Source organism: Parasteatoda tepidariorum, chromosome 10, assembly GCF_982258835.1.
Source record: "Parasteatoda tepidariorum strain Cologne lab strain chromosome 10, Ptep-v5.0, whole genome shotgun sequence".
Taxonomy (NCBI): domain Eukaryota; kingdom Metazoa; phylum Arthropoda; class Arachnida; order Araneae; family Theridiidae; genus Parasteatoda; species Parasteatoda tepidariorum.
The window spans coordinates 35,902,856-35,930,121 of NC_141764.1; the positions used below are offsets into that span (position 1 = coordinate 35,902,856).

The 27,266-nt window shown below is 29.8% G+C and overlaps 2 protein-coding genes across 5 annotated transcripts in view; both read right to left on the reverse strand.

Moving 5' to 3' along the window:
• Positions 1–16,702: 16,702 nt before the first annotated feature.
• LOC107449051 (DNA transposase THAP9) lies at positions 16,703–22,207 on the reverse strand. Its single transcript, XM_071183868.2, has one exon. The coding sequence runs from the start codon at positions 21,924–21,926 to the stop codon at positions 19,077–19,079; it is 2,850 nt and encodes a 949-aa protein (XP_071039969.2). The 5' UTR covers positions 21,927–22,207; the 3' UTR covers positions 16,703–19,076.
• A 3,309-nt stretch (positions 22,208–25,516) lies between these two features.
• Positions 25,517–27,266, reverse strand: part of LOC107449061 (biotinidase) — a 29,872-nt gene continuing 28,122 nt past the window's right edge. For all 4 annotated transcript variants that reach the window (XM_071184531.2, XM_071184530.2, XM_016064479.5 and 1 more), the window contains exon 3: positions 25,517–26,990. In XM_071184531.2, the coding sequence (XP_071040632.1) occupies positions 25,608–26,990 (1,383 nt within the window). In that variant the 3' untranslated portion in view covers positions 25,517–25,607. The remainder of the gene's footprint in view (positions 26,991–27,266) is intronic.

The following is a 27,266-nucleotide window of genomic DNA, read 5'->3' on the forward strand; positions in this document are numbered from 1 at the left end:
TTACGTTACAATGATCCCAAACTGAATTTGGTCAGATGTCCGAAATCAGATCCCTAAAAGACTATAATGATTTACGAACACAAAGAGTGTCCCTGCTTATGATAAAGTGCACCTGTCACTTTCATTTATAAATGGATTTTTAACTGGAATCGAATCTTTATTTTTCTGATATCAGATTGCGATATGAGTGTCATTAAACAATAAACGGCGAAATATGAATTGTTTTATTGCGATATAGTTTTTTATTATATTGCTTGACGCACAACGATTATCTAAAATCCTCAATTGTTGTTTTTTTTTAGTATAACAAAAATTAGCTTCGAATAAAATTTTAAAATAGGAGTTTAATTCCGCTGATATGAATGGATTTTGGTAATCGTGAGTGTTTTTCCTAATTAATGTCTTTATACACTAACTCTACACTAAATTTGATCAGATTATCTAAAATCATGTTCCAAAAAAAAAAAATGATTTATGAATACGAGGTGTTTTGCTGCTGGTGTTTAAAAGCAACTGTCACTTTCATTAGTTACAAATTATAAACTGGAATCAAATCTTTACTTTTCCCATACCAGATTACGATAAGATTATCATGAAACTATAAATGGATATAAATAGTAGTATGACTTATTAAAATATGAATTGTTTAATTGGGAAATAGCTTCTTTTCTTAAATTTTTGATCAAATCATTATGTTTCTGTTATCAGATTACGATAAGGTCATCATTTAAACAGGAAACGGAGAAATATGAATTGTTTTATTAAAAGTAGCTCCTTTTTGATTTTTTGAAGAGTAAAAAAATTACCAATTGCTATTTTAGCCTTACAAAAATTAGTTTTGAATTAGATTTTAAAATATCCGAGTTTAGGTATTCATTTTAGCTGAATTAAAAATGTTTTTGAAATTCGTGAGTAATTTTGGTAAATGTTTTTAACACTAACTCTACACTAAATTTTATCAGATTGTCTGAAATCATGTCCCAAAAAGGGCATTATTTTTAATAAACACAAGACGTATCGCTACTGGTATTTAAATACAACTGTCCCTTTTATTCATAAATTGATTTTTAACTGGAATAAAATCTTTGCTTTTTTTTGGATATCAGATAGCGATATGGCATATTTCAAACATTAAACTTTTAATTATTTATTTTTAAAATAATTCCAAATAAATTTAAAAAATAATTCAATATAAATTAAAAAATTTTAAAAAATAAAAAAAAATAATTAAAAATAAATATTTAAAAATATAATTAAAAATAAATAATTAAAAATAAATCATTAAAAAATAATTAAAAATAAATAATTAAAAATAAATTAAACATAAATAATTAAGTTATAAAATTTTAAAAACTTTTCCCAAAAAGTAAAAAGTTATGCTAGAAGACCAATTAGTATCAGGATTAAAAATTAAAATAAGTATTTATCCCATTTTTACATAGTTTTAAAAAATTTTAACTATTATAGCCGAATCTCCTTCTAAATCGAGTTAACTATTTAAGACATTTAAAAACATCGCGTCAAAATTTATTTAAATTACTTCAAGGCTTTTCGAATAAAAGGAAAATTGAGGCATGAAAAAAAAGCATGATATGAACAAATATGATTAAGTTTCTAAGTACTCTATTTGTTAGTAAAAGATTGCTTAACATATACAAATAATTAATAAATTTTTCCAGCATTATTCATTAATTGATGTCTTGTGTAAGAAAGCAAAAACAGAAAATATCTACTCGTATAGTACATGAAACAGTTTAAAAAAAACTGATTTAGTACAGTGAACTAATGCTTTATATATCATCAAACGTTTTAGCAGACAAATTTAATAGTGCATTTTTTTAATATCTGTAAAACATATCAATTTGTTTTGCCTTAATGCACGTTTATTTGTTCGAAAATATTTGCTGATAAAAAATATACGTAGTTGAGAAACCATTTTTTTCCCCTAAAAAAAACACTCGGAAGAAAATAGACATTTAGTAAGAAAGAATAAACTTTTTTAGTTTGTTTATCACAGTGTATTTTGTTGAACATAAAATAGTGTTTACTGAATCGCACAAACATGTATCAAGTGACAATCCCGCGAATTCGAATTCTTAAAGAAAAACACGAGTTTATAGCCGAAATATTTTTCTTTTAATTTCAACCAGTTGAATGTTCTGGCTTATTAATGAGAAACAATAAGTGCTTGTTGTGTTTTAATTTTTGTTTTGACACTGAGAAGAAAAGTAGAGTTAAAACTACCGGAATATTGTAAGATTTTGTGCTTCTGGCTCCATGGGAACACCAAAAATCTCAGTACTTTTTACCGAAGCATTTTGGTAATGATTTTTGTAAAATTAACAATAAAATATGGTTTATAATATGGGATAAAACTTGGTATAAATAAATTCCGATAATTTTATCATGATATCTTAGAGCATTGCATAACTATTTAATCAGTTAAATTTACTTCTCAGTTTTTTTGTTGTTTTTTTTTTACTAAACATGTGGAATTTTTAAAACTGTAACTTTGAAAACCTGAATTTCCATTAAATCGTTATTATATAAACGGAAAAGTTCTCAAATGAATAGTTTAAATACCATATATTTTGGTTCATTAACCAGAATTGTTTTTATTTTTTTTATTTATTTATTTTTTGCTAAAAATGTCGTCACCATACTTCAATTTTACAAGAATTTTTCTTCTGTGTATAAAAAATCTCGCAAATGAAATTTTTGTAGATAATGAAAAAAATTAAAGCCCCACAATCTAATGTATAGTAACTATATCACTTCATTAAATAAATCATACTTCATAAAAATAAAAATAAAAATAAAAAAAATATTTTTACTCAGAGTTCTTTGGTTATTAAATGTATAGTGATTAAGAATGACAAGTAAAGTTTATATTTGTTTAATGGATATGAAACCATAATAAATTCATTATACATATTGTCAAGTTCTAATTACTGTCGTAATCAGAAAATTTAATGTACCATGCCATGTAAATAATCGGTTTTTTATTTGAGAAGCTTAGTGGAAGAACCGGGAAAGTGAAACTTTTAAAGAAAATTATATTTCCCAGGGAAAGTTCTTTTTTAAATATATAATATTCATTTGAGTTAAGTTTATTAGTTTCGAAGATACTCAGAGGAGGAAAACGTTGTTTTTTTTTTTTTTTTTTTTTTTTTTTTTTTTTTTTTTTTTTTTTAATGGCGGGCACATGGGTCTATTTCCCATTGGCCTCAGAAATGCCAGAATTGCTACTCTCTTATCGTTACCCAGTGAGCACCTAGGTTAAGCCACGGCGGTGGAGTCGTCCACGTCATACAACCACAAACCCGTTTATAGGGCAGGTTACATTCACACAATCACACAGAAGAAAGGACATAGAACAGAGAGAGAGAGAAAGAAACATCCATGCCCTAAGCAGGATTCGAACCCGCAACCATCGGCTCCGCAGTCAAGTACGCTGACCACTCGGCCATCTGGTCGGTGGGGGAAGAAGAAGTAAAGTGACGCTATTTGAGTTTTCTTTGGGGGGGGGGTGGAATAACAAGGTTAGTGCACTTGGCAGCAAATAAACCACTTGGCATCAAACGCTAAGAAACTTAAGAGAACGAGAAAAAAACTTTAAAACAGCAGCTTCCATTCATTAAGGAGAAATGTAGATTCTTTTATGAAACAATAATTTAAAAATAGGTAAAAAAAACAGCCCTTGAATGGCTTCAGCATGTCATTTTATTGTTTTTTGGTTCGCGAGGCTTTGTGTTTCTGACACACTGCCCTGATGACGAATTTAATTTATTTGTGATCAGAATCACGTTGAAAATAAATATATATTGTTTTATGCAACTTTTTCAGTGTAGTATTATTCTTATTAGCTGAATAATCCTTCTTTGTTTTATTTTTTTTTCTTCTTTTTTTTAACTACATGCTCAGAAAATCGGAAATGATCAATACTACAAAATCATGCGAGTAAACTGAAACGAATAATTAAGCTGAAATCAATTACTTCTTTTCTATTTATCTTTATTTTTTGCTCTTCCTGATCCTTTTACAATCATGGTAATCTAGGCCGGGATAGCCTGGTCGGTAGGGCGCTGGGCCCATATCCAAGAGGTCGTGGGTTCGATCCTCGCCGGCCGAAGACTCCCCGTGTAGTAAATGGTGACTGATGCACGTTAAATCTGTCGAGTCTCACAGTCCTCCATGTTCCCACAACAAATCAATACCTCTGGGGGTACTGATCCAGGAGTTTCCTTGTCTTCTGGATTAGTTCAAAATTACAAGGCTACAGAGTTGAACGTAAGTAGTCGTAAACCCATGAAATTGGGTCGGCTGTTCAACGACGGTTATAAAATAAAATAAAATCATGGTAATCTAGGCCGGGATAGCCTGGTCGGTAGGGTGCTGGGCCCATGTCCAAGAGGTCGTGGGTTCGATCCTCGTCGGCCATAGACTCCCCGTGTAGTAAATGATGACTGATGCACGTTAAATCTGTCGAGTCTCAAAGTCCTCCATGTTCCCATAACAAATCAATACCTCTGGGGGTACTGATCCAGGAGTTTCCTTGTCTTCTGGATTGGTTCAAAATTACAAGGCTACGGAGTTGAACATTAGTAGTCGTAAACCCATGAAATTGGGTCGACTGTTCAACGACGGTTATAAAATAAAATAAAATCATGGTAATCTGAGCTGCGATGGCTCAGGGGATAGAGCGTTCGCCTTCCAATGATCCGAACAGGGTTCGAATCCCAATCGATACAAATTCCGCATCCCGCTTGCACCGACCATATCCTCAGTGGTAGATGGATCATGGGTTAGAATCCCCTTACCATCAAGCTAACCATGGGAGGTTCTCGTGATCCTCCTCACCGTGTAAATCAAATGCGAGTTAGTTCCATCAAAAAATTACGATGGAACTAATCCGCATTTGTGTTACATGGGGAGGAAAGCCGCGAAAACCTCCAATGGTTGGCCTAAAAGCAAAGAGACTCTAATACATGATCCGTCAACAACTGAAGGTGTTTTACGTCAGCACTGCTGTCGGTGCGAGCCAGGGGCGGGATTCGTATCGACCAACCATCAATGGGACTCGAGTTCGGTTCAGATTAAGCTCTATCTCCTGAGCCATCACGGCTCAATTCAAGAGATTGTCCGGAGAATTGACATCAGAAAAATTGGAGCAGCTTCAGGAAATGCCTACTCTACCAACTAATGTTGCCTATAATGACCTCGTGCTAAAAGATGCAGTGCTATCGTGAATCTGTAATGATAATATGTGTCATAAATTTATAATAATAATCTGGGCCATAAACCTGTATTGATATTCTATGCCAAAAATCTATAATAACAACCTATACCCTTAAATCTGTAATTATAATCCGATCCCTAAAATCTGTATAAATTATTTTTCAACTAATTTTCAATAACACAACTTGGTGTATAGGATTTTATTTTGAGATTTTTTTTCTTCAAGACAGGACCATAATACCATAAATCTATATACCATATAAATCTGTTATCTTAAAATGAGCTGTTATGATAATTCTGTTTTGTTACCATAAATCTGTTAGGATAATATGTATCACAAATCAGTGATAATAGTCTGTGCTATATACCTATAATAACAATCTGTACTCTAAATCTATAATAATAATCTGGGCCATAAATCTTTAATAATAATCTGTGCCATAAAATCTGTGTAAATTATTTTCCAACTAATTGTCAATGACACAACTTGGTGTATAAATTTTCATTTTGAGATTTTTTTTTTCGAAGAAAGAACCATAATACACTAAATGTATACACCATAAACTGTAAATCTGTTATGATAAAATGATCTATTATGATAAATCTATTTTGTTACCATAAATCTGTACTAACAATATGATTCATAAATCAGTAACAAAAATAATAGCCATAAATCTGAAATAATATTCTGTGCTATGAATCTATAATATCAATCTGTGCCCCAAATCTATAATAATAATCTGGGCCATAAATCTGTAATATTATTCTATGGCGAAAATCTTTAATGATAATCTGTGTCATAAAATCTGCATAAATTTTTAAGCTAATTTTCAATAACAAAACTTGATACATAAATTTTCATGTTGAGATTTTTTTTCAAATAATATGAAAAATACATGATGAAATCAAACTTTATGTCCTCCTATCTATTTTGTAAACATTTATTTAAACACACATTAATATAATGGTTCTTAGTACTTCAATAATATCCGAAAGTTAGTCCTGGGAAAATAACACTCCTAATTCAATTACAACACAAATTGTGTTTAGTAGTTTTTGATAAAAATAATAAATATCGCGTGCGAATGATGGAAGTATTTTTGAATTGTTAGTAACGGCAGCTTTTTGAAATAAGCTGAAAATATTCATAATGAGCTCATTTTAAATAAAACTCTTACAATATAGATGCTTTTGACACAAAATTATTCAAATTTTCATATTTTGACGATAAAAGCACCATTTTGTTGCTTAGTTGAAAAATATACAGCTCTGTAATTTTCAGGAAGTGACAATATTTTTTTTTATTTTCTCATTATAGCTAAAAACGTAGCAATCGATCAAAAATAATTTTTAACGGGAAATGTTTTCTATTTCCTTTTTACAGTTTAAATTATTTAAATGCTTAACGTTGAATTACAGTTGAACAAACAGTTATTTATTATTATTTCACTAACTGATTACTTGTAAGTATAAAATACATGCCCTTGTTTCAAATTATGAAAAAAAAGTTTTAAATTACTCAAATGTAAACTACAAATCCACTTCGTATTTATTGTTCTCAAAATTTTCAAAAACAATTTTTCTCTATTAATTATATTTAATTTTTTATATCTTTCTTTATAATCATATTATATTTCACAAATACAGGTAGTTGTTTATTGGGATACTATTATTTGCTAGAATCTCATTTCTCTAAATTTATAAATAAATATTTTTCCTCTATTTTTATTATATTTCTTCTCTGTTTCCAAAATTGATAGCTCGTTAAAGACCACTTATAATAGCTTAACCAGTAATATAGCTTAACCAGTAATATAAAATATAGCAACAATTCTTATTAAAGTTAGAAGTTTGTTTTAAAACATTTTATGTATTTGTTTTTCCTTTTTGCAATTGAAAAGGAATATTCTTTTTAATAGACAATTCATATTACGTATGTTTTGCCGACAGCTATTCTCTCCTTGCAATAAAAATAACCAATAAAATTATCAATAATTATGAATATAATTAATATTTACAATTTTCATAAAAAATACTAAATTACCTTTAATTTTGCAAATAAATACAATTTTTTAATAATTAAAAGGAAATATTTCAGTGAAATTGATTTCAAACATTAAAATATTTTTTTTTAATATTTGTCATTACATATACTTTAAATTAAAACGAAAAATGTTCCAAGCATTAGCTAATACAGGGCTGTCCAACTGGCGGCCCGTGTGTGGCATGCGAGCCCCCAATACATTTTGTGCGGTCCACCAACTTCTTATTCAGGCTGATCGGCCTCAGTTTTCCCATTAAAATGTAAGCAAGTGGTTTTATAATCCTTCTGTTCCATTGTTTTATAATTCATAATTCAACTATTAATTGTTATTGTATACGAAATAAGAGGTTATTCTTCAACTTTTTCAAACTGCGACCCGCCAGGTGATCAGTGACCGGAATTCTGGCCCGTGGGCTCTTTGCAGTTGAACAGCCCTGAATTTAACAGACGTTTCCTTCGTCTGAAAATATTATTTTCAGAACCATAAAAAATTAAATTTAACCCCTTCAATCGAAATGGGATATCTGCGAGTGACGTCATCGTAACTGAATCGTAGCATTTATTGCAAGCCAATCAGATTCAATACACACGTGTAACGTCACTTACTGGTATCCAATAAAATTTGATTCCAATCACTTGGTTAGGCACACTTCATCTCGAGTTGCTGGTATCCAATTATAAAACTTCAATTAAATTTTTTTTTCCATTAGTAAAAAATATTATGGTTACGTAAATAAACTAACTGTTGCTAATAAGTGAGTATTAGTTCAGAATTTCATAAAAAATGAAAAAGAATGTAGAGCTGCTTCAACTAAAAAGAAATTGCTGATCAATCTCAAAGCTATTAAAGAATACGGCTGAGTTAAAAGTTGATGTTCGATATATTGTCTGACATTTTTAATAAGACTCGAGCAAATATCGATTCAGAATCCAAGAAGATTCAGCACATGCGCATGATGTCATTTACTGATATCCAATTAAATCTGATTTAAATCGCATGGTTAGGCAGATTCACTTTACTTATTTTTAAGTTGCAACTACCCAACTATGAAATTTTAACGCGAATTTATTTTCTTTTGGAATCCCGCAGTGGACTGATCGTAAAGACATGGTTCTCAGTAGAACACCGAAGTCAAGCATCACTGGGTGTGATCAGTAAGCGGGTGGTTCACCACTTTGATCAGCCTGAGTAGGTACGGAAGGTCCGCGGAATTGGTCCTCGTTGAACTGTTCTACCGTAAAGTGTACTACTTCGCGAGCAGGCTGCTGGGCTACCAAAGCAGGGGAGTCATCCCCTCTGCAGAGGATCAAAATTGCGATGTTAAGGATCGAAATTGCGATGTACGTCTTCGGTTCATCCTCAGAATGTTTTCCAGACTGTCGCCAATAGCCCATTGTGCAGCTCTAGTGCGACTTAAATAAAGTACGTACCTACCTTTTCCTTCGGACAACGATGTTTAACGCAAATAAACTAATTGTTGCCAACAAATAACGTACTACTATAGAATTTCCAATAATAATAATAATAATAATGTAGAGCTTGAACTAAAAAATTTGTCAATCATTTGGAAAAGTATGATTAGCAAACGAAGTGGTTGATGTTGAGTTTAAAATTGATGTCCGATATACCGGATGCCAAGTTAAACATTTTTAATAAGACGGAAACTGATATAAAAAAGATGTTTGTTTTAAACAAGTAATCCAAGAAGAGATTGTTAAGACAAATAATTAAATAAATACGTAATTTTTTTCTCTTCAAATTTCATTTAATGAACCGTTTGTAGCAATACAATATCAAATAGGTCGCTATTACGCTTAATCAACTATTGTTCGTGATTATCGTACTTAGACACTATTTACCGTTATCCATACTTACATTTTATTATCGTATTTACTTTGGAGAAATGATATTCTAATTTCTGAAAAAGTAATATGAAAATAAGCAAACAGTTCAGAGAAAGTAATCAAGATAAACAACACCTGCCGAGAATAATGGAAGCTTATGCTTGGGTAATGGGTTAACATTTAGATACGAGTTCACGATATTAGTAATGAACAAATGATCTTTGTTTTAATTCAAAACAGCAGCTGGGTAGTTGAAATCTTAAATGGAAATGAGATTGTTGATTTTAATGTGAGAAATGATATAGTAAATATTTTAATGTGATTGCGAATGCAGTTTAAATTCGTGCCGAAAATCAGTTAAACATTCTAAAAAGTCTAATTGTTTGACTACGCCCAAGATCACTGTCATAGAACTGTGACTAACCTTCAATTGAGATTTGTGTGCATTGGGTGTGGTGGTATATTAGAATTGCCTACAGAAAGTTGGCATTTTTAAATCTTTTCCATAAAGTTGCCAGTCAGGAGATTCTGTTTCATGTATTTCCCCATATTTCTTTCATAATTTCCAATTAGATTTCATGATTATCTACTGGTTTTAAGATAAAAATTCCAATCTATTTTAGAAAAATTGCGCTAAAGCTTTTTTTAATTTAATTCAGTTATAAAAGATATACAAAAAGATGTACAAATTAGTTTAGTAAATTAAAATAACGAAGTTTATGCACAATACTTAAGCCCATAATTTGTTATGTTCTTCTCATTTTTCAATATACATATTTATGATAATATGTATTATGAATTTTTCTCTCTATAATATAATATTTTTATACATCATTTTTTATTTATGGAATTGTTTACGAGTTTACAAGATTATAAAAATTCGTTATTTTAATTGTGAAGCAATTAAGACGTTGTAAATTTTGTATTTTCGATTGAAGACATTAGCTTTTTAAATGAGATTATGTAAATTAGATAAATATGTATAAAACTTCGATTTCAAGTACCTTAGAATCGTATAGATCAAAGTGGCTAATATAAAACTTTATAAATCAGTAAGACATTTATGTGGATATTTTGCAAATAAACTTTAAAAAGTTTTCGGATTACGATATTCATTTGAAACTGATTAAACACTCAAGTATGAAAGTTATAGTTCCCGGAAATACACATTTATGTCTATAAATGTTTGTAGAAATCTGTGGAAAACTTCTTTTTTGTTCCAAACATGCTGCCTCCTGTGCCTTTACAGAGCTCACACTTGGATGGACAATTTGATAATTATTTATAATTTTGCGGAAAGACAGATTCATGTGAAACTGGAGTCACTATAAAATATGAGAGTCATACATTTTCTGAAAATACCCATTTATGTCGAAAACTTATTGAAGAAAGCTGCAAAAAATCCTTCTTCTGTTCAAAACATGATGTCTCCTGTGCCTACTTAGAGCTCGCATTAAGGTGGACACTTTGCGAATTTTTTATAGTTTTGCGGAAAATGAGATTCTTTTAAACTGATTTCATCCTTAAATATTAGTGTCATATTTCCTGAAATGCCCTTTTAAGTCGATAAATAATTGTAGAAAGCGGTAAAAAATGGCTTCTTTTGCTCAAAACATGCTCTCTGCTATGTTAACTTGGAGCTCACATTAGGGTAAACACTTTGCGAATTTTTTATTGTTTTGCGGAAAATGAGATTCCTTTGAAACTGGTTTCACCCTTAAATATGAGCGTCATATTTCCTGAAGATGCTTACTGATGTCTATATATGATTATAGATAGCTGTAAAAAACTTCTTCTGTTCAACACATACTGTCTACTGTGCCTACCTAAAGTTCACATTTGGAAGGACAATTTGCGAATTTTTTATAATTTTTCGGAAGACGGGACTCATTTGAAACTGGTTTCACATCTAAATAAGAGCGTCAAATTTTCTTAAAATACCCATTTGTGTCTATAAATAACTGTAAAAAGCTTTCAAAAATGTCTTCTTTTGGTCGAAATGTGCTCTGTCCTGTGCTTACTTAGAGCTCACATTTGGGTGGCCACTTAGTGAATTTTTTTTTAATTTTTCAGAAGACGAAATACATTTGAGACTGATTTCACCCTTAAATATGATAGTCATAATTTCAGAAAATACCCATTCATGTCTGCAAGTAATAGTAGAAAGCTATTAAAAAAACTTCTTCTTTTGTTCAAAACATGCTGTCTTCTGTACCTACCTTGAGTTCACATTTGGATGGACCCTTGGAGCATTTTTTATGATTTTCCGGAAGACGAGACTCATTCCAAAATGGTTTCACCCTTAAATGGGTGCGTCATATTTTCTGAAAATAGCCATTTTTGTCTAAAACTAATTGTAGAAAGCTGTTAAAAATGTTTTCTTTCAATCAAAATGTGGTCTCTCCTGTTCCTACTTATAACTCACATTAGGGTGGACATTTTGCGATTTTTTTTAGTAATTTTCAATTACATTTAATTTTGTAGACAAAAATTCCCTTTTTTGTCTACAAATAATAGTACAATACTATAAAAAATGTTTTCTTTAGGTCAAAATGTGCTCTCTCATATGCCAACTTAAAACTCACATTAGGGTGAACACTTCAGATTCATTTCAGATTGATTTCACCCTTAAATATGAGCGTAAAAATTTCTGAAAATATCCATTTATGATTACAATAATTAATTTTAAAAATTTACTTCATTCCAAAGCATGATAACTCTTGCGCCTAGGTGATCATTTTTCGGTTACAAATGATCACCTAGTTCGGTTACAAATGATCACCTAGTTACAATAAGTTGTCACTTTACAATTACTTGTTTTGAAAATGCCTGAATATACCAAGCTGTCATATTTTTTGTAACTCCTGCGTTAATTGTTTTATAATATTTTGCTCTTTGCATTATTTGTGATTCTAAAAATTATCTTAATAATTCACAACGATTAATAATTAAATTTTAATTAGAAATTTTCCCATTGTATATTACATTTTTCGTACTTTTAATTTTATTTTTTAATTTTTTGTTTGGTTTTTTTTTTAATTTATTTTATTTTTTATGTTTTTTTATTTTTTATGTTATTTTATTCTATTTATTTGTTTAATTATTTACAAAAATATAAATTCGTGGTACTATATCGGCTTTAAAATTTAAAAAAAACGACTTTACAGAACTATTTTTATTTAAAAAACTTAAGCATATATAAAATACAATAATTCTAATTATTAGAATGAGCATTTTTAGTGGGTAAACTGAGAATAGCATTTTGTATAATTAAATTTTTTTTTCAAATTAATCATTTAAACTAAAGGATTTCTGTGATTCGGCACAGTTTAAATAGAAACGCTTTGTATATCTTAATGAAAATGGTCTGTTCTGTTGAAATAAGAACATATCATTACATCTTCTTTTTATATACTGATTAGAGCAGAGAAATGCTTCTTTTCCTTATTTTCAAGAAAAAATCCCATACCATTTATTAATTTTGTCAAAGAAGTACCAAATTTTAGTTTTGAGAAAGTTAAAAGTATTTTTAATTGTTTTTTTTTCAAAGTATTGATTTTAATAAAAGATTGTAAGAGAAACCTAAAATTTTCAATCTAAACACATGAACTGTTTGTTTTCATTATTGTATTTTTCGTAAGAGACAAATTGATAAATGCACATCATGATTTATTTGAAATTCTGATAATTTGTCTTTAATCTCAAAACTGAACAGAGTATTTAAGAGCCACTATAAGTACTTTTAGAATCAATTAAAGGCTTGAATTCAAGTCGGCCACAACTTTCCCGCCTTGTTTATGGTGTGCGAAAGAATTTGTTAAAAATTTAGAACGCAATTTATCATCCAACACAATATTGTCTATTAGAGGTCAAACGTGATCGGGTGATTAACAATTATTGACGATCTTTTTTCAAGGATGGGTATGACAATTTAATGACTACGCCCAATTTTTTTCTTATTTTATAAAATTATAAGTATCTATAAAAATTTTGTTTGATGTTTTATAGTAACTTATAAATGCAACAGTCATACAACATACGTATAAAGCGGTACAACAGTTTAATTTCCATTAATATATTTTGTCTTTCCTGCGAGGTTAAAATATAAGAGCGTGTTTCATATTTAATGAACATTTATAAACTAATGACTTAAAACTTTTTTTTAATCAGCTGCAAAAATTTAGAAGTTGCTAGATTGAAAAATGTCTTGCAAAATTCCAACCAACTATTAGGAAAGTCACAGAATACTGTAGTTTCCGTAAGAACCTCCGTTGGTGCCTAAACCCAGAATTTAAAAGAGAAACACACAGTTGCAGAAGAAAATTACTAACAAGTTTAAACAAATAAAAAAAAATAGTTGACTATCAGAGACGAGGGAACAAGCTTAAACAAAATAATCACACGATAGAAAGGATATGAGGAACAGGTTTGGTGCGAGCAGGATGAGAGCTTGTAGATTTTATGTAATAGAACCTAAACTATAGTATGTCTGCTTATGTGATATCATCTGTGCTCTTTTCACGTTGCTTAGTCTTATTTATATGAAGTGTAAAATTAACCATTTCATTACTTGAATTTTATAGTTATTATTAACAAAAAGATTTTGTATAGCGCAATCTGGGTGGTAAGTTTATGCCATTTTGGCAGTTTTCGCTGGCAGCACAGCATAGAATTATATCACTTCTACCAAATCTTCCTTTAAGCAACCATATTTCAGTTAAAGTTGCAAGTTGTAATTTGTAGTTGCAAGTTGTAATTTTTACAAGCACTTTGACCTTTTCTTTTAGAAAAATCACTTTATTGTTGTTGATGTTGCTGTTCATTTACGTCGTACTAGAGCTGCACAATGGGCTATAGGCGACGGTCTGGGAAACATCCCTGAGGATGATCCGAAGACATGCCATCTCAATTTTGATCCCCGCTTCGGTAGCCCGACGACCTGCACGCGAAGTCGAGCACTTCACGATAGAACAGTTTAAAGAGGACCCATACCGCACACCCTCGGTCCCTACGCAGGCTGATTCAAGTGGTCACCCACCCGCACACTGACCGTAGCCAGTGATGCTTGACTTCGGTGATCTGCTGGGAACCGTGTCTTAACGATCAGTCCACTGTGGGACAAAAATCTCTTTAACTTTAATCCATAATATCATTATCCCTTACCTCAATGAGGTGAAATTTTCGGTAATCTCATTTATAAAGTAGGTGTTAAAAATGAACCATGTTTCCGTTTTAGTTGAATCACAGTATCAAGTACTAAAACAATGTGGATTTTGTGTAATTTTTACAACACAATGTCATTAAAACAATGTGTAATTTTTGCAAGCACTTTGACCTATTCTTTTATAAAAATCACTTTAACTTTAATCCATAATATCATTATCCCGAACCTCAATGAGGTGAAGTTTTAGGTAATCTTATTTATAAAGTAGGTGTTAAATTGAACCATGTCTCCGTTTTAGTTGAATCATAGTATCAAATACAAAAACAATGTGGATCAATTTATGCACTGTTAAGATTACAGTAAATTTAAACAATAATATGGTTCAATAAACTTCAAATTAACAGTGTTGCCACTGATGGAACAAGAATGAACAAAGGTGAACTATCCTTAACTTTGGGTAATATCTATCCTCCCATCGGAGAACTGAAAAAAAAGAGATGAAACGAATTTTTGAAACAAAATGGTAGTATATCATGTGACTGAGCCCTTCCTTTCACAGGGAGCGTCCAAAGTTGTATCCGTGTATCTTGTATCCATCATTAGAGTATAAAACAAAAGAGGGCACGACTTGTTGACGTAAGGAGTAAATTACTATTAAATTTCTGTTTTTCAATACATTGAATACTGATGGGTAATATCTCCAATGTTGCATCAAATGACAGTATTTAATTACCCAATATATTTTTAATGTAAAAAAAAAACTTTTAAAATGAAAGGCAAAAACAATTTCTAATTTCAGAATATAAAAGGTTTCTTGTTTTCTTGAAAATCTCCATGAATCATTATGCATCAATTTGCTTTAGAAATTTTCAACAAACGTGTTCGACTATGGTGATACATTACAACACTTGTTACGTTTCAACGTAACATGTCTTAACACCATTGTGTTATATCGTGAAGGGAAGGAATTATTTTTTGTTGCATCACATATTGGTGCTGAACTTTATATTGCTACATCACGTGATGGTGTTGTGCTATTCTTTGTTGCATCGCATGAAGATGATTTACAATCCATTGTTGCATCATGTGACGGTGTTGAATTATTTTTAAAGTGTGAACTGGTGGTGTTGAACTATGCATTGTTGTTTTAATCTGGTAAGAAGTGTGAGAGAAGAAGAGCAAAATGTTTTCTTATTTCTTTACTGAAAATGGTTTTTCTTTTCTTGAAGATTTCTAGAGGATTTTTTTTTAATTTTATAATCATCGTTAAACAACTGACCCAATCTTGGGTTTACGAATATCAATGTTTAACTCCATAGCCTTGTAATTTTGAACCCAATAATAAAGACATGCGGACTCCTGAATCAAGCAGTGGGAGAAATCTACCTTCGCGGGGAACTCTTTGATGGAACTTACCTGCATTTGACACTAAATGAGAGGAAAAACCATGTAAACCTCTCATGGTAAGCATTACAGTTAGAATACTCTAATCAACACTTCGTAGAGGAAAGAAGGCCTCATCCGTAACCTCCGAGAAAGGAAGAAGGCCATGACAGCTGCGAGTGACTCATACCTAGCCGTCCGACGGGAAGCATAGCTAGAAGACGGTGATAGCGGAGGAATGTAAAAGGGAAAAATAAGGATCGCTTCGTTAAGCCATAATTCTGACAATTATATTAAATTAAACATCACTTATTTAAAAAAAAACTAAATTCAGTTTTTAAAAACATTCGGAAATCGAATTTTTTTTAGAAATTCTTTTCAAAGATTATGAATTGACCTGTATAATATCATACATTGGGAAAAAAGAAAGAAACACTGCGGATTTTTAACAGATAATTAAATATGCAATAAAATATTTTTCAATAAGATTGAAAGAATTTATTACTTGAATTAAATTAAAAACATGATTATTTTAAAATGCTTTATCATTGGAAACTAAATTTTAAAAATAATTACAAATTGCTGTAATATAAAGTTAAATATCTATTTGAAAAAAAGAATGTATCATATACATATGTTAATTATTGTATTAATTAAAATAAAAAGTCAAGGAATACTATCAACCTAAAAGGAAATAATCCAATAGATTTTTATAAAATTTGAATTTATATTATTTCAAACTATCTAAAATGTATGAGATTTTAGGGATTTCTATTATGTGAATAAAATAAGAAGAAAAAAAAAACTGTAGATTTAAATTGACTGCAATACTTAATAATTCATAAATGTTTTTTAATGTTTATTCTATTTTTGAGTTTAGAATTTGTTTTAGCAAGAGATATTGAATTAATTTTAGACTGTAAGATATTATTTAATTTGAAAAATAAAGCACTATATAATACTTCATATAGAAATAACTTGTTTACATACTCAAGCAAGCAAAAAACTTAATAAAACATATATCTTGCATTGGAAAATGTCCAAATTTTAAAAAACTTTCTAAAACATAGAAGAAACCAATATAATTTTTAGAAAGCCAGAAAATCAAGAGAAATTTGCAAAATCCAGTACAGTTCACATCTATGACGCTACTATTACTGTACAGGAAGAAAGCTACTAAAGATTAATATTCAGAGTTAAAATTCAAATAAATTAGATTCACATAGAAAGAAATTTGATTTCTAAGTTAGTGTTATTTATATTAATTTTGTGTTCAATTTTATTTCAAAATTTTTATTTGCTCTAATGCGTTATCACAATCATATTAAAATTTTGCGTTAAATATGGTTTAATAAATCATTAATATCAGGTAACTTTATTACTCGGTGACAGTTTATGAAGGGAAATTTATTAAAACAAAATAAACAGAAATGTTTCATGGTGTAACAAATTTATTAATGTATTCATTTCAATACTAAATATTACATACATTATATGATTATATTTAATCCTTTACTTTTAAGTTTAGAAAACTATAATTTTATTTTACCGGCAAGACAGGTTAATTTCATGAAACACGGCAATGGTGTAGCCATGTTTCCTAACTCAACATTACTGAAATAGTATTTGGAAATAATGTGAGGCTTTATTAATTTACAATACAATATAAAAATTGAGGTACTTTTTCCACATCATAACCTCACAGACAAGAAACTTTAATGTATTTTACAAACATATATTTTGATAAATTATTTATTGTTTCTCTCATTTGCTCCAAATTAATAAATCATTTAATTTCATTCATTAAAATACACTTAATAAATCATTAGTATCAGAAAACTTTTTTACTTGGTGACAGTTCATTAACGGAAATTTATTAAAATAAAATAAACAGAAATGTTTCATGGTATAACAAATTTATTAATGTATTCATTTCAATACTAAATATTACATACATTATATTATTATATTTAATCCTTTACTTTTAAGTTCAGAAAACTAAAATTTTATTTCACCAGCAACACAGGTTAATTTCATGAAACATGGCAATGGTGTAGCCATGTTTCCTAACTCAACATAATTGAAATTGTATTTGGAAATAGGGCGAGGATTCATTAATTTACAATACAATATAAAAATTGAGGTACCTTTTCAACATCATAACCTTACAGACCAGAAACTTTAATAGATTTTACAAGCATATATCGTGATAAACAGAATGAATGAAATTATTTATTGTTTTTTCCAAACTTATTTATGCCTGTTATAAAACATGCAGTTTTTAAAATGGTTAGTATCAATTTTTATCTCTTCATAGTCCTCTTTTATTTCAGACATATTTGAATTATAGAAGCATTAACATTCTTATCTTTACTTACTGAAACAGTTCTTTTGCTCATTCTATAGAATTTTATAAATAGAAAGTGCATTATGGAAAACTATAGATTTCAATTTTCTTATTAACATAAAATCCATTACTATAATTTTACAATAATGAAAGCAAAGTTTGTTTATTACTTCACAATCAAACACATATTGTTGATTTTAATGTACTAGCAAGAAGAATAGTTGATTCATCAAATGTACAGCCAAGAGAATTTGTTCTATAGATTTTTGATGTCGAAGAGAAGAATGAAAATAGATTTATCAAGGTCAGGCTTTGAGTTTAAGAAAAATTATAATGTAAAAAACAATATTACTATTTTAAAATAATAGCACCCGAGCTTTCATTAATGATAGATTTCATCAAGCCTTAATTGACCAACAAGAATTATACTGCCCGTCAACGTTAATCAATAAAAAAGTAACATTTTTTAAATAATGCTATAAATACTCTTTCAATAAATTTTATAATGATATAAACATAGTAAGGGTAAATTTGTGATAATTAATTATAAAATTGAACTAACTCATACTCTGGGAAGGAAATTTCTGCCATTCCACAAAATATATAGTTAAAAATAAATATAAAATTTCAGCATTTATATCTGATAAGAAATAGAATGTCAGAAGAAAGAAATATAATAATTTAGATAAAATAGAATTTTTCAGATGTATGCCTTGATTTCTTTCAAAATAATTAGGTAATAAAAACCATAGATTTAAAATCATTTAAAAAAATATCTGTGTATTAATTTATTATCAAACAGGTTTGCTATTTTAAATATGTAAAAAATATGGATACATTGTCCATTAATGGTTCATTGCAGAGTTAAAAAATAGAAGAAAATAACTTAGAATAAATTTTTCTCAATTTGAAATGGTACTATACTAATAAAAGTCAGACTACAAAGAAATTATTGACAAAAATCAACACAATTATAAAAAGTAGATAACATAAAGTACAGCGATAGTATAACTTACCAAATTTAAAGGTAATATATAAAAAGCACAACAAAAAAATTAACGAGGTTTGAATTTTTTCAATTTTCGTTCTTGTAAATTTACAAGATTTTTGTCAGATAGCACTTTAGTATAATTTTTTAAGCAAATGTTACTAAAGGTGGTGATAATTTTACAAACAGAATTAAACAATTCAGTTCCACAAATGTCACATTTCTCTTGTAGTGAAAACAAATCACTGTTCTCAAGATAAAATTTAATTAAGTTTACAAGAACTTTATGTTGTGGCATGTTACACTTTTGAAAGTTTTCTTCAAATTCAGAAGTTAAAAGCTTTTTAAAAATACTATATGCATGAATGATTATGTTTAAAATTAGTCTTGAGGGTTTCTTTAATCCTCCTCTATTTACGATGTTTATAAAAGAGTCGGGTTTGTTTTCTGAAATAGGTGCCAAGTGAATCTCACTAGGTTCAATCAGAATATTATGATTAACTACATAATGTTTTAAACACATACTGCATGTTAGATTTAATTTGAAGACACAATAACCAGAAATATATGTAAGAATCTCTACTTCATCACAACTAACATCGACGTTGAAGTCGCACAAGACATCACTGAAATCACAAATGTCCACTTCTTCAACGTCACCTGAAGTATCATCACCACATAAACTGCGAAAGAAAATGTTCCCCAAACTGCTTGAATTCAGAGTGAGGATACTTTTGATTCGAAGTTTTCTCTCACTTTCAATTACATCAATTACCGAAACATGGTAATTGCTACCAGACATTTGCCGGTAAATGCCAAATCTAGACTCTAAACAGTCTGTCTGAAACTTGCCTGTGAGGACATAAGAGTTTCCTTGGTTCAAGAGATGTTCAATTAAGGATATCATGCATCGAGTTGTTTGGGTGAGGGCATAAAAGGTTTCTTCTGACAAACATCCACAGCGAGGCTTCAGTTTCAACTTTTTCCATGCATCTAACCACGCAAGAAAATTTCCAAGAAATTGAAACCTTTCATCACTTAAAGAGCGAAATGGAAAAGAAGCAGCATTTCGTTTAAGGAAACCTTTCTTAGTGTTCTTTATGTTCATAATATCCCACCACTTTTTTACTGTTTTCAAAAATTGAACAGTAGGTTGCCAGTTTGAAAAACAGTTTTGTTCCCCATATATCTGAATTGCAGCTTGAGTACTTTCATCAAAAATATTCAATGCCAGGTTGACATTTTGTCTCTCAATATTAGTTGGATAAGTTGTCTTAAAAGACAACTTGTGGGCATACTTAACAATCGAGTTTCGTTCAATGTTAAAAACTTTTCGTAAAAACGAAAATTTCACATTCACGATTTTGGTAAAATCTTCAAAATCTGGGCACACAAATGTCTTTTCTGAATCTATCTGATTTAGTAAATTATTTCGAATGGATTTTACGATGTGCACAGAATCAAATAAGAGAAATAGGGGACGAGAATTATCCACAGGATTTTTAATACAAACTGAATCCTCAGCTTGAAGTTTTAAATGTTGAAACATATTTCGATTAATTCTATTATTATCTGATATGACAGTAAGCACATTGAATGATGAACCATGCAACACCGAGAGAGCAGTTTTGGTAAAATTGGTCAAATCTGAAGCACTCATGTTTTTCACCGGATCTAGTCCAATTATATCTTTATATGTACTGAATATTGAAGAAACCATGAAAGCTTGAACTGATGTTGCCTCAGTATTAACAGCATTTTCAGCAAAACCATACAAAGCTTTGCCCTTGTAAGAAATTGCAGGTTTTACATGTACTTCATCAATTAATAAGCTTACAGTTTTCTCATGAGCTAAAAGGCTTTGGCATTTTTTTGTTAAGTAACTAACATTATTAACATTGTTTGTAGATGGTGATAAGCTGAGGAAGGAAGTTAATCGTTTTAGATGTCTAATAGATGGCAAATAAATTATCTGGCTTTGACGAAGCTCTTCGTAGCAGGCAGCCGATTTAATGTACAAAGAATAGGCTAGCGTTGTCAAGTGAGGACTATACCTTCGACTATTTGGTGATTTTTTGTGAAGCTTTAACTGCTCCGAAACGAACACCTCAAAAGAAAATTCCTCACATGCTTCTGCTTGCACAAACTGATCCCATACTTCAACAGCGGCAGAATACATATCCTTGGAGGATTCGACATTATTTTCCACAGAAAAATTATAAATAAAACTGCATACATTTTCTAGTTCACTCCATAAACTTACTTTAGTCGAGCTGTTTAAAATATGGTGCAGGTGCTTTTTAAGATCCAAATGATCTTGCATTATGTATATATTTATATTCATATTATCATCAACTATAATACTTTTTAGCACAACTGGAGAAGGATCATAACTCATATAAAGAACAAAAAATTTTGACTCAACTTGGTAAACAAGCAGATTTTCTCTGCGCAAGAAGTTTTCCATCTTTGCAGAAAATTCATTCACACATTCCTTAAAATTAGAAATCTGATCATCTTTCACAAATGATGAAATCATCTCACTGTCCATTTTGAGTCTTTTTTCATCTCTACTGGATCTCTGAGTAGTTTTTATTTCACTCAAATAAGGGGGACATCCATCAAATATGCATGGATATGCATCTTCAGTTAAAATAGGGCGTTCTCGTTTTATTTTATGAGTGATTCCTTTGGAGTCTGTAAAATCTTCTTCCCTGATGATCATATGATTTTGGAAATGCTTTTCGCACACCACTGAATGTTTAGATGGTGTAAAGTTTTGCCGAGGGATTTTACGTAGCCACAATTTCTTCCTTTCCTCATTTCTAGGAAATTTAAAAACACTGACATACTCGACACTAGCAGCTTTTGATGTATAATTAGACTTGCAAGCAGGCACACAACAACGGTCCGGCATTGCTAACACTAAAATCTTTTAACGATGTTTAAAAACAGTAATAATTGTGAAATTTCAACAATATAAAAATGTAAACAAAACAATAAGAAAGTTTTACAAAAGAAACTCAAAAATTATAACAAGAAATTAGATAATTCGCTCGAAAATGATCGTATTTATCGCACTGTATACATAAGTAAACAACGCGCATTGCAAAGTTGCTGCGGTCGAGATTACACTTGATGGAAGGCGGACGACTAGCTATGAGTCATCAAAGATTCGGCTGTAGCCGTCATGGCCTTCTATCTTCTCGGAGGTTACGCCTCATCACGGATCAATTTAGCAGTCCGACGTAACGAGCATAAATTGCGCAATGGATAAAAAATAAGAAAGATGTTACTACGTTCGGACAACTAAGCTGCGCAGTGGTGGTAAATGCCAAAGAGGTCATTGCATTTGGACTACTAAATAATCAAATTTCTTGTTTATGGTAACCCGTGCTGAGGCCTTCTCTTTACCAGAAGATATTGCTCTAACCCATGATCCGTCCGCCACTGAAGATCTTTTACGTCAGCATTGTGGTCGATGCAAAAAGGAGGCAAAATTCGTATAGACCAGCCGTTGCTGCGATTCAAACCCGGGCAACCTCATTGAGAAGCGAGTGCTCTATTTTCTGACCCACCACGGCTCTTCTGGAGTATATTGAAACATTTCAACTCTTATGACGCGTAGTGGGGTAAATTAGAGTATATTAAAGAGCTGGATAGTGCATAAATTTTTTCTGGAAAGCATTCAAGAGTTAAGAAGAAATTCCGATTAAGATTAATTGAGAGGCCGAGTTTGTTGGAAAAAAATAAAATGCCTTTATGCTTAAAAACCAATTCGTACATCTTCAACCATATATCAATATTAGAAAAAAAATACGAATTATTGGTTTAGTTTATTTGCAAACTTGAAACTGAGAATGAACAGTGTATTTTAAATCTCAAAAACTTCAAATTTTTTGTTGCAATTCTTATATTGTAATTCTTTTGATGTAATATATAAACTCATACTCATTTTCCATATCTGATCCATACTCATGTATAATGTGTACTCCTTATTATTATAAATATTTCCTTTTTAAAATTCTAAGAAACATTCTGATGTGTCTAAATTTAAGATTTTATGAAGGTTGTTAAAATTTTTGTCTCCCTAAAATTACGAATTAACAAAACCATTTTGAGATGACGATACATTCATTTCATATAAAACCTCGAAAATGCCCCAGACAATTATAGATTGTGAACCATGAATACTAAGTAGCCAATATCAGATCAAGGTCATGTATGACATGGATTTATTCAACATATAGCACTTGATAAAGAAAAAAGCAATAATGATTGGTGGGCACGCCTGTTTCGAACTATTTTATAACCACAAGTGAACCTTTATTGAGAAATAATTATTTATGATGTGAATGACCTTAATGCTATTAATAGTATACCATCTTAAAATATAATCAATCGAAATATGTTGAAAGCAAAAAACAATTTTTAAGCAATTTGCAATTTTTGTAGATTCTCATAAAATTAACTGAACTTAAGTAGATTTTTAGATAAAAAAAAATTTTAAAAACACTCATTAAAACACCATCATAAGATGACCTTGATACTAGAACTGAATTCTAAATTCAGTGTCTTATTTTAAATTCAGCTTCAATTTTAATTTCAATAAAAATTAAATTTAAATAAATAAAAATAAAATTTAAATAAATAAAAATAAAATTTAAATAAATAAAAATAAAATTTAACTAAAAATAAAATTTAAATAAAAATAAAATTTTAAATAAATAAAAATAAAATTTAAATAAATTAAAATTAAATTTAATTTAAATAAAAATAAAATTTTAATTTAAATAAAAATTTAATAAAATTGATCTCTGAAATAAAAAACATAAAAATATAAGGTAATTTTAATACATTTTTTAAATATATTTAGTAAAAAAATGACATTTTTATTTATATTTTTTACATTTAATTATGGGATTTCCATTAATTCAAATTATATTAGTGTTCGATTGTTACTAACATTATTTGGATTGATTTAAACATTTTGTAAGTTATTAGTAGGTCAAAAATTAAACCATTCAAATCAAAAACATCTAAGTTGTTTTAAAAAATTAGCAATTAGGAGTTACTAAATTAACACTTTGAAATTTCGAACAAACCGACGCCAGTATATATCTCTAAGTTTGAATTAGTCTTCTGCTATACAAAGGGAAACTGAAAAGCAGAGATATTGGAATAACACACTGACTGACAAACTCTCAAGTTACGTTTTTTCTTTTAAGGCATTCGTTTTTTTTTTAATTTTTATTTGCGAAAAGACATATTCATAATTTATGTGTTAGTTACATAAAAATTTATCTGTAAAATTAATTTTTTTGTTGTGAAGATCATTATGATTTTTATCATTTATTTAGCTAAATGTTGGGATTAAAAAAGTAAATAATTTTCATTGCTTCACAATTGCAGTGAATAAAACAAAATAACTACACTGAAAAAAAATTCTGATCAAATTACGATATAAAGTACCGGCACTTTGGTGCTTCATCCGTAAAATGCCTTACTGTAATTAACAGAAATATTTGCTTAATTTGATTGATTCAGTGACTTTACGGTAATTCTTACAGTAAAAATTACGGAATTAATAATTACGATACGATATAGCTTATATACGATGTAGCACAGAGCTTATTTTGCTATATGTTAGGAATAGAAAAGTAAAGAATTTTCATTGCTTCACGATTGCAGTGAATAAAACAAAATAACTACTTTGAAAAACATTCCGGATCAAATTACGATGTAAACTAGGTGCTTCATCCGAAAAAGCCATTTCAACCGTAAAATATTATATCATAATTTTTACAGAAATATTTATTTAATTAAAGTGATTTAGTGATTTTGAGGTAATTACTACTGTAAAATTCATGGAATTAAAATTACTGCACAATGTAGAGCTTTCTTTATAAACACTCAAATCAAAAACCATTAGATTTAAAAATACACCACTCGTAGATTTAAAAATACACACGTAGATTTAATTTTTTTCATTATGAAGATCATTATGATTTTTATCGTTTATTTAGCTAAATGTCAGGATTAGAAAAGTGAAGAATTTCCATTGCTTCGCGATTGCAGTGAATAATAAAAAAAATAATTGCACTGAAAACAATTCCGGATCAAATTACGATATACACTAGGTGACACTGACACTTAGGTGCTTCATCCGTAAAATCCATTTTTGCCGTAAAATATCATGCCATAATTTTTACATATTTTTTTTAATTAGAGTGATTCAGTCATTTTACGATATCTATTATTTTAAAAATTACTGTACAATGTAGAACTTTCTTTATAAACATTTAACCAAAAAGCATTGGATTTAGAAATACACTCTAAAAATAAACTTGTTAGGGAGAGCCAAGAACTACGGGTTTTGGCCATCCCAACCCGTGTTACGCTATAGCTTCACACAACTTGCAATTTATCTAATGTAGCATAGAACTTAAGTAGACAAGGAATATTGAGTTGCTGATTCGAAACAATTTCAAAAAAATGACTCATTCGAAAAACGCCAGCGTAATTTTTAATAAAATACAAAAAGTAAACAAAACGTGTTAAGTAGCTAGTTAAAATAATTGGGACAAATTTTCCTTTTTCAACTATCCGGATAGTCTCTTCCATAAATTCCAAAAAACAGGAGTGATGAATTATCCTTGTTTTGATAGTTCATTTGTACATTTCCGTCATAACTCCATTTATCTTTACTAGTGAGTCTTATATTAGCATCTATAGAAAATGGATACATATATTTATTAAAAAATGTCCCCATAAGTTTTACCTCTTCAAATACTGTCTCTGATTTCATATAAAAACTTGAACAATCTTTACCATTCTCTGACTTGCAACGAGCTAGGAAACAAATTTGATTACTGTAGTGAACAATCTTGTATGCATCAAAATCACTCGCTTGGACGGCTATAAAATATTCTTCATTCATGGATCGAGCTTTGTAGGTCACAGAACAACAAAACGTGTTTACACAAAGGTCAATTTTGCCTTCTGTCTTATTAAGCCTTTGAAATTTGTAATCAGTAAGATTCATAGAATTACACCTGTAATCTTTGGACTCATCTTTGGGAGGGCCAACAACGTCTATCTCACACTGATCCTCCAATACTATGTCATCTTCGACATTATCCACAACAAATGTTCCATTTACCATTTTGAAACGCTTTCGATTTAAATCTCCTGCATTCACCTTAAGGCTTTTGGGTTGCTTGGGGACATCGGAGATTAAGAGCCTGGAATGTCCATCTGGTTGATGCGTCGAGATTAAAGCTCCACTGTGTCCTGAATATATACCACTTCCTAAAGACCCTGTACCAGGAACATGACCATTAGCTGCCAGAACATTGATACGATTAGAATAGGCATAATATTGCTGGACCACAGTAGCAAACTGATGTATTGGTGTGTGGTCGTACCAAAAATAAGGATAGGCCAAGTTATTAACATTAAGCTGCTCGATATCTTCTAAAGCTTCTTTAAAAAGCATATCAAAGCAGACAATAGTCGTAAAATTCCCAAAGTCTGTATCAAAAAAGCCATTATAAGGACATTTAGATGGATTCATTGATGGCTCAAAATATAGATGCTTTTTGTAGTATCTCGCTATTAATTTACCTGCTCTGTTGAATACAACATTGGTATTATAAAGATAGATTCCATCTGATGGACATTCGCTTTTATCTGAACAATTTAACGTTGCATTTCTGTCTTTACCTCCGCCATTTTTGCACATCTTGTAATCAACTAGATTAGCCACAATGTATAGGTTGTTAGATTTAGCCATGCAACTGAGGTTTCTAAGAAGGAAATGATTCTTAAACACGTCTTTTTGATCACACGGATTATAGTTACCATAAGTAGGGTCCGGTATATCGCTGGCGATTGAACCTATTAATGCTGAACGATGTTCGGTGTAATCATCGCTGTCAAAAAATAAGATATCTTCTGGAAACACAATTATATCAACCTCCTAAAAATGAGCAAGATTTAGTTAAGATCATTTAAAAAAACAATATTATGAAACGATTAAAAATAAAGCAAGCATCAGTTATTAATAATAATTTAACACAGTTAAAGAAAAAATATTAGAAGATTTTTTTTTTTAAAAATACAGACTTTCAGTTGTTTTTCATTATTATTATTTTATTAGAAATCATATGATTATTGAAGAAATTTGATTCCTTTTTATTTGAATCATAGCTTTGAGTTTGAATTATTAATCATAATATTTCCATGATATTCTTTA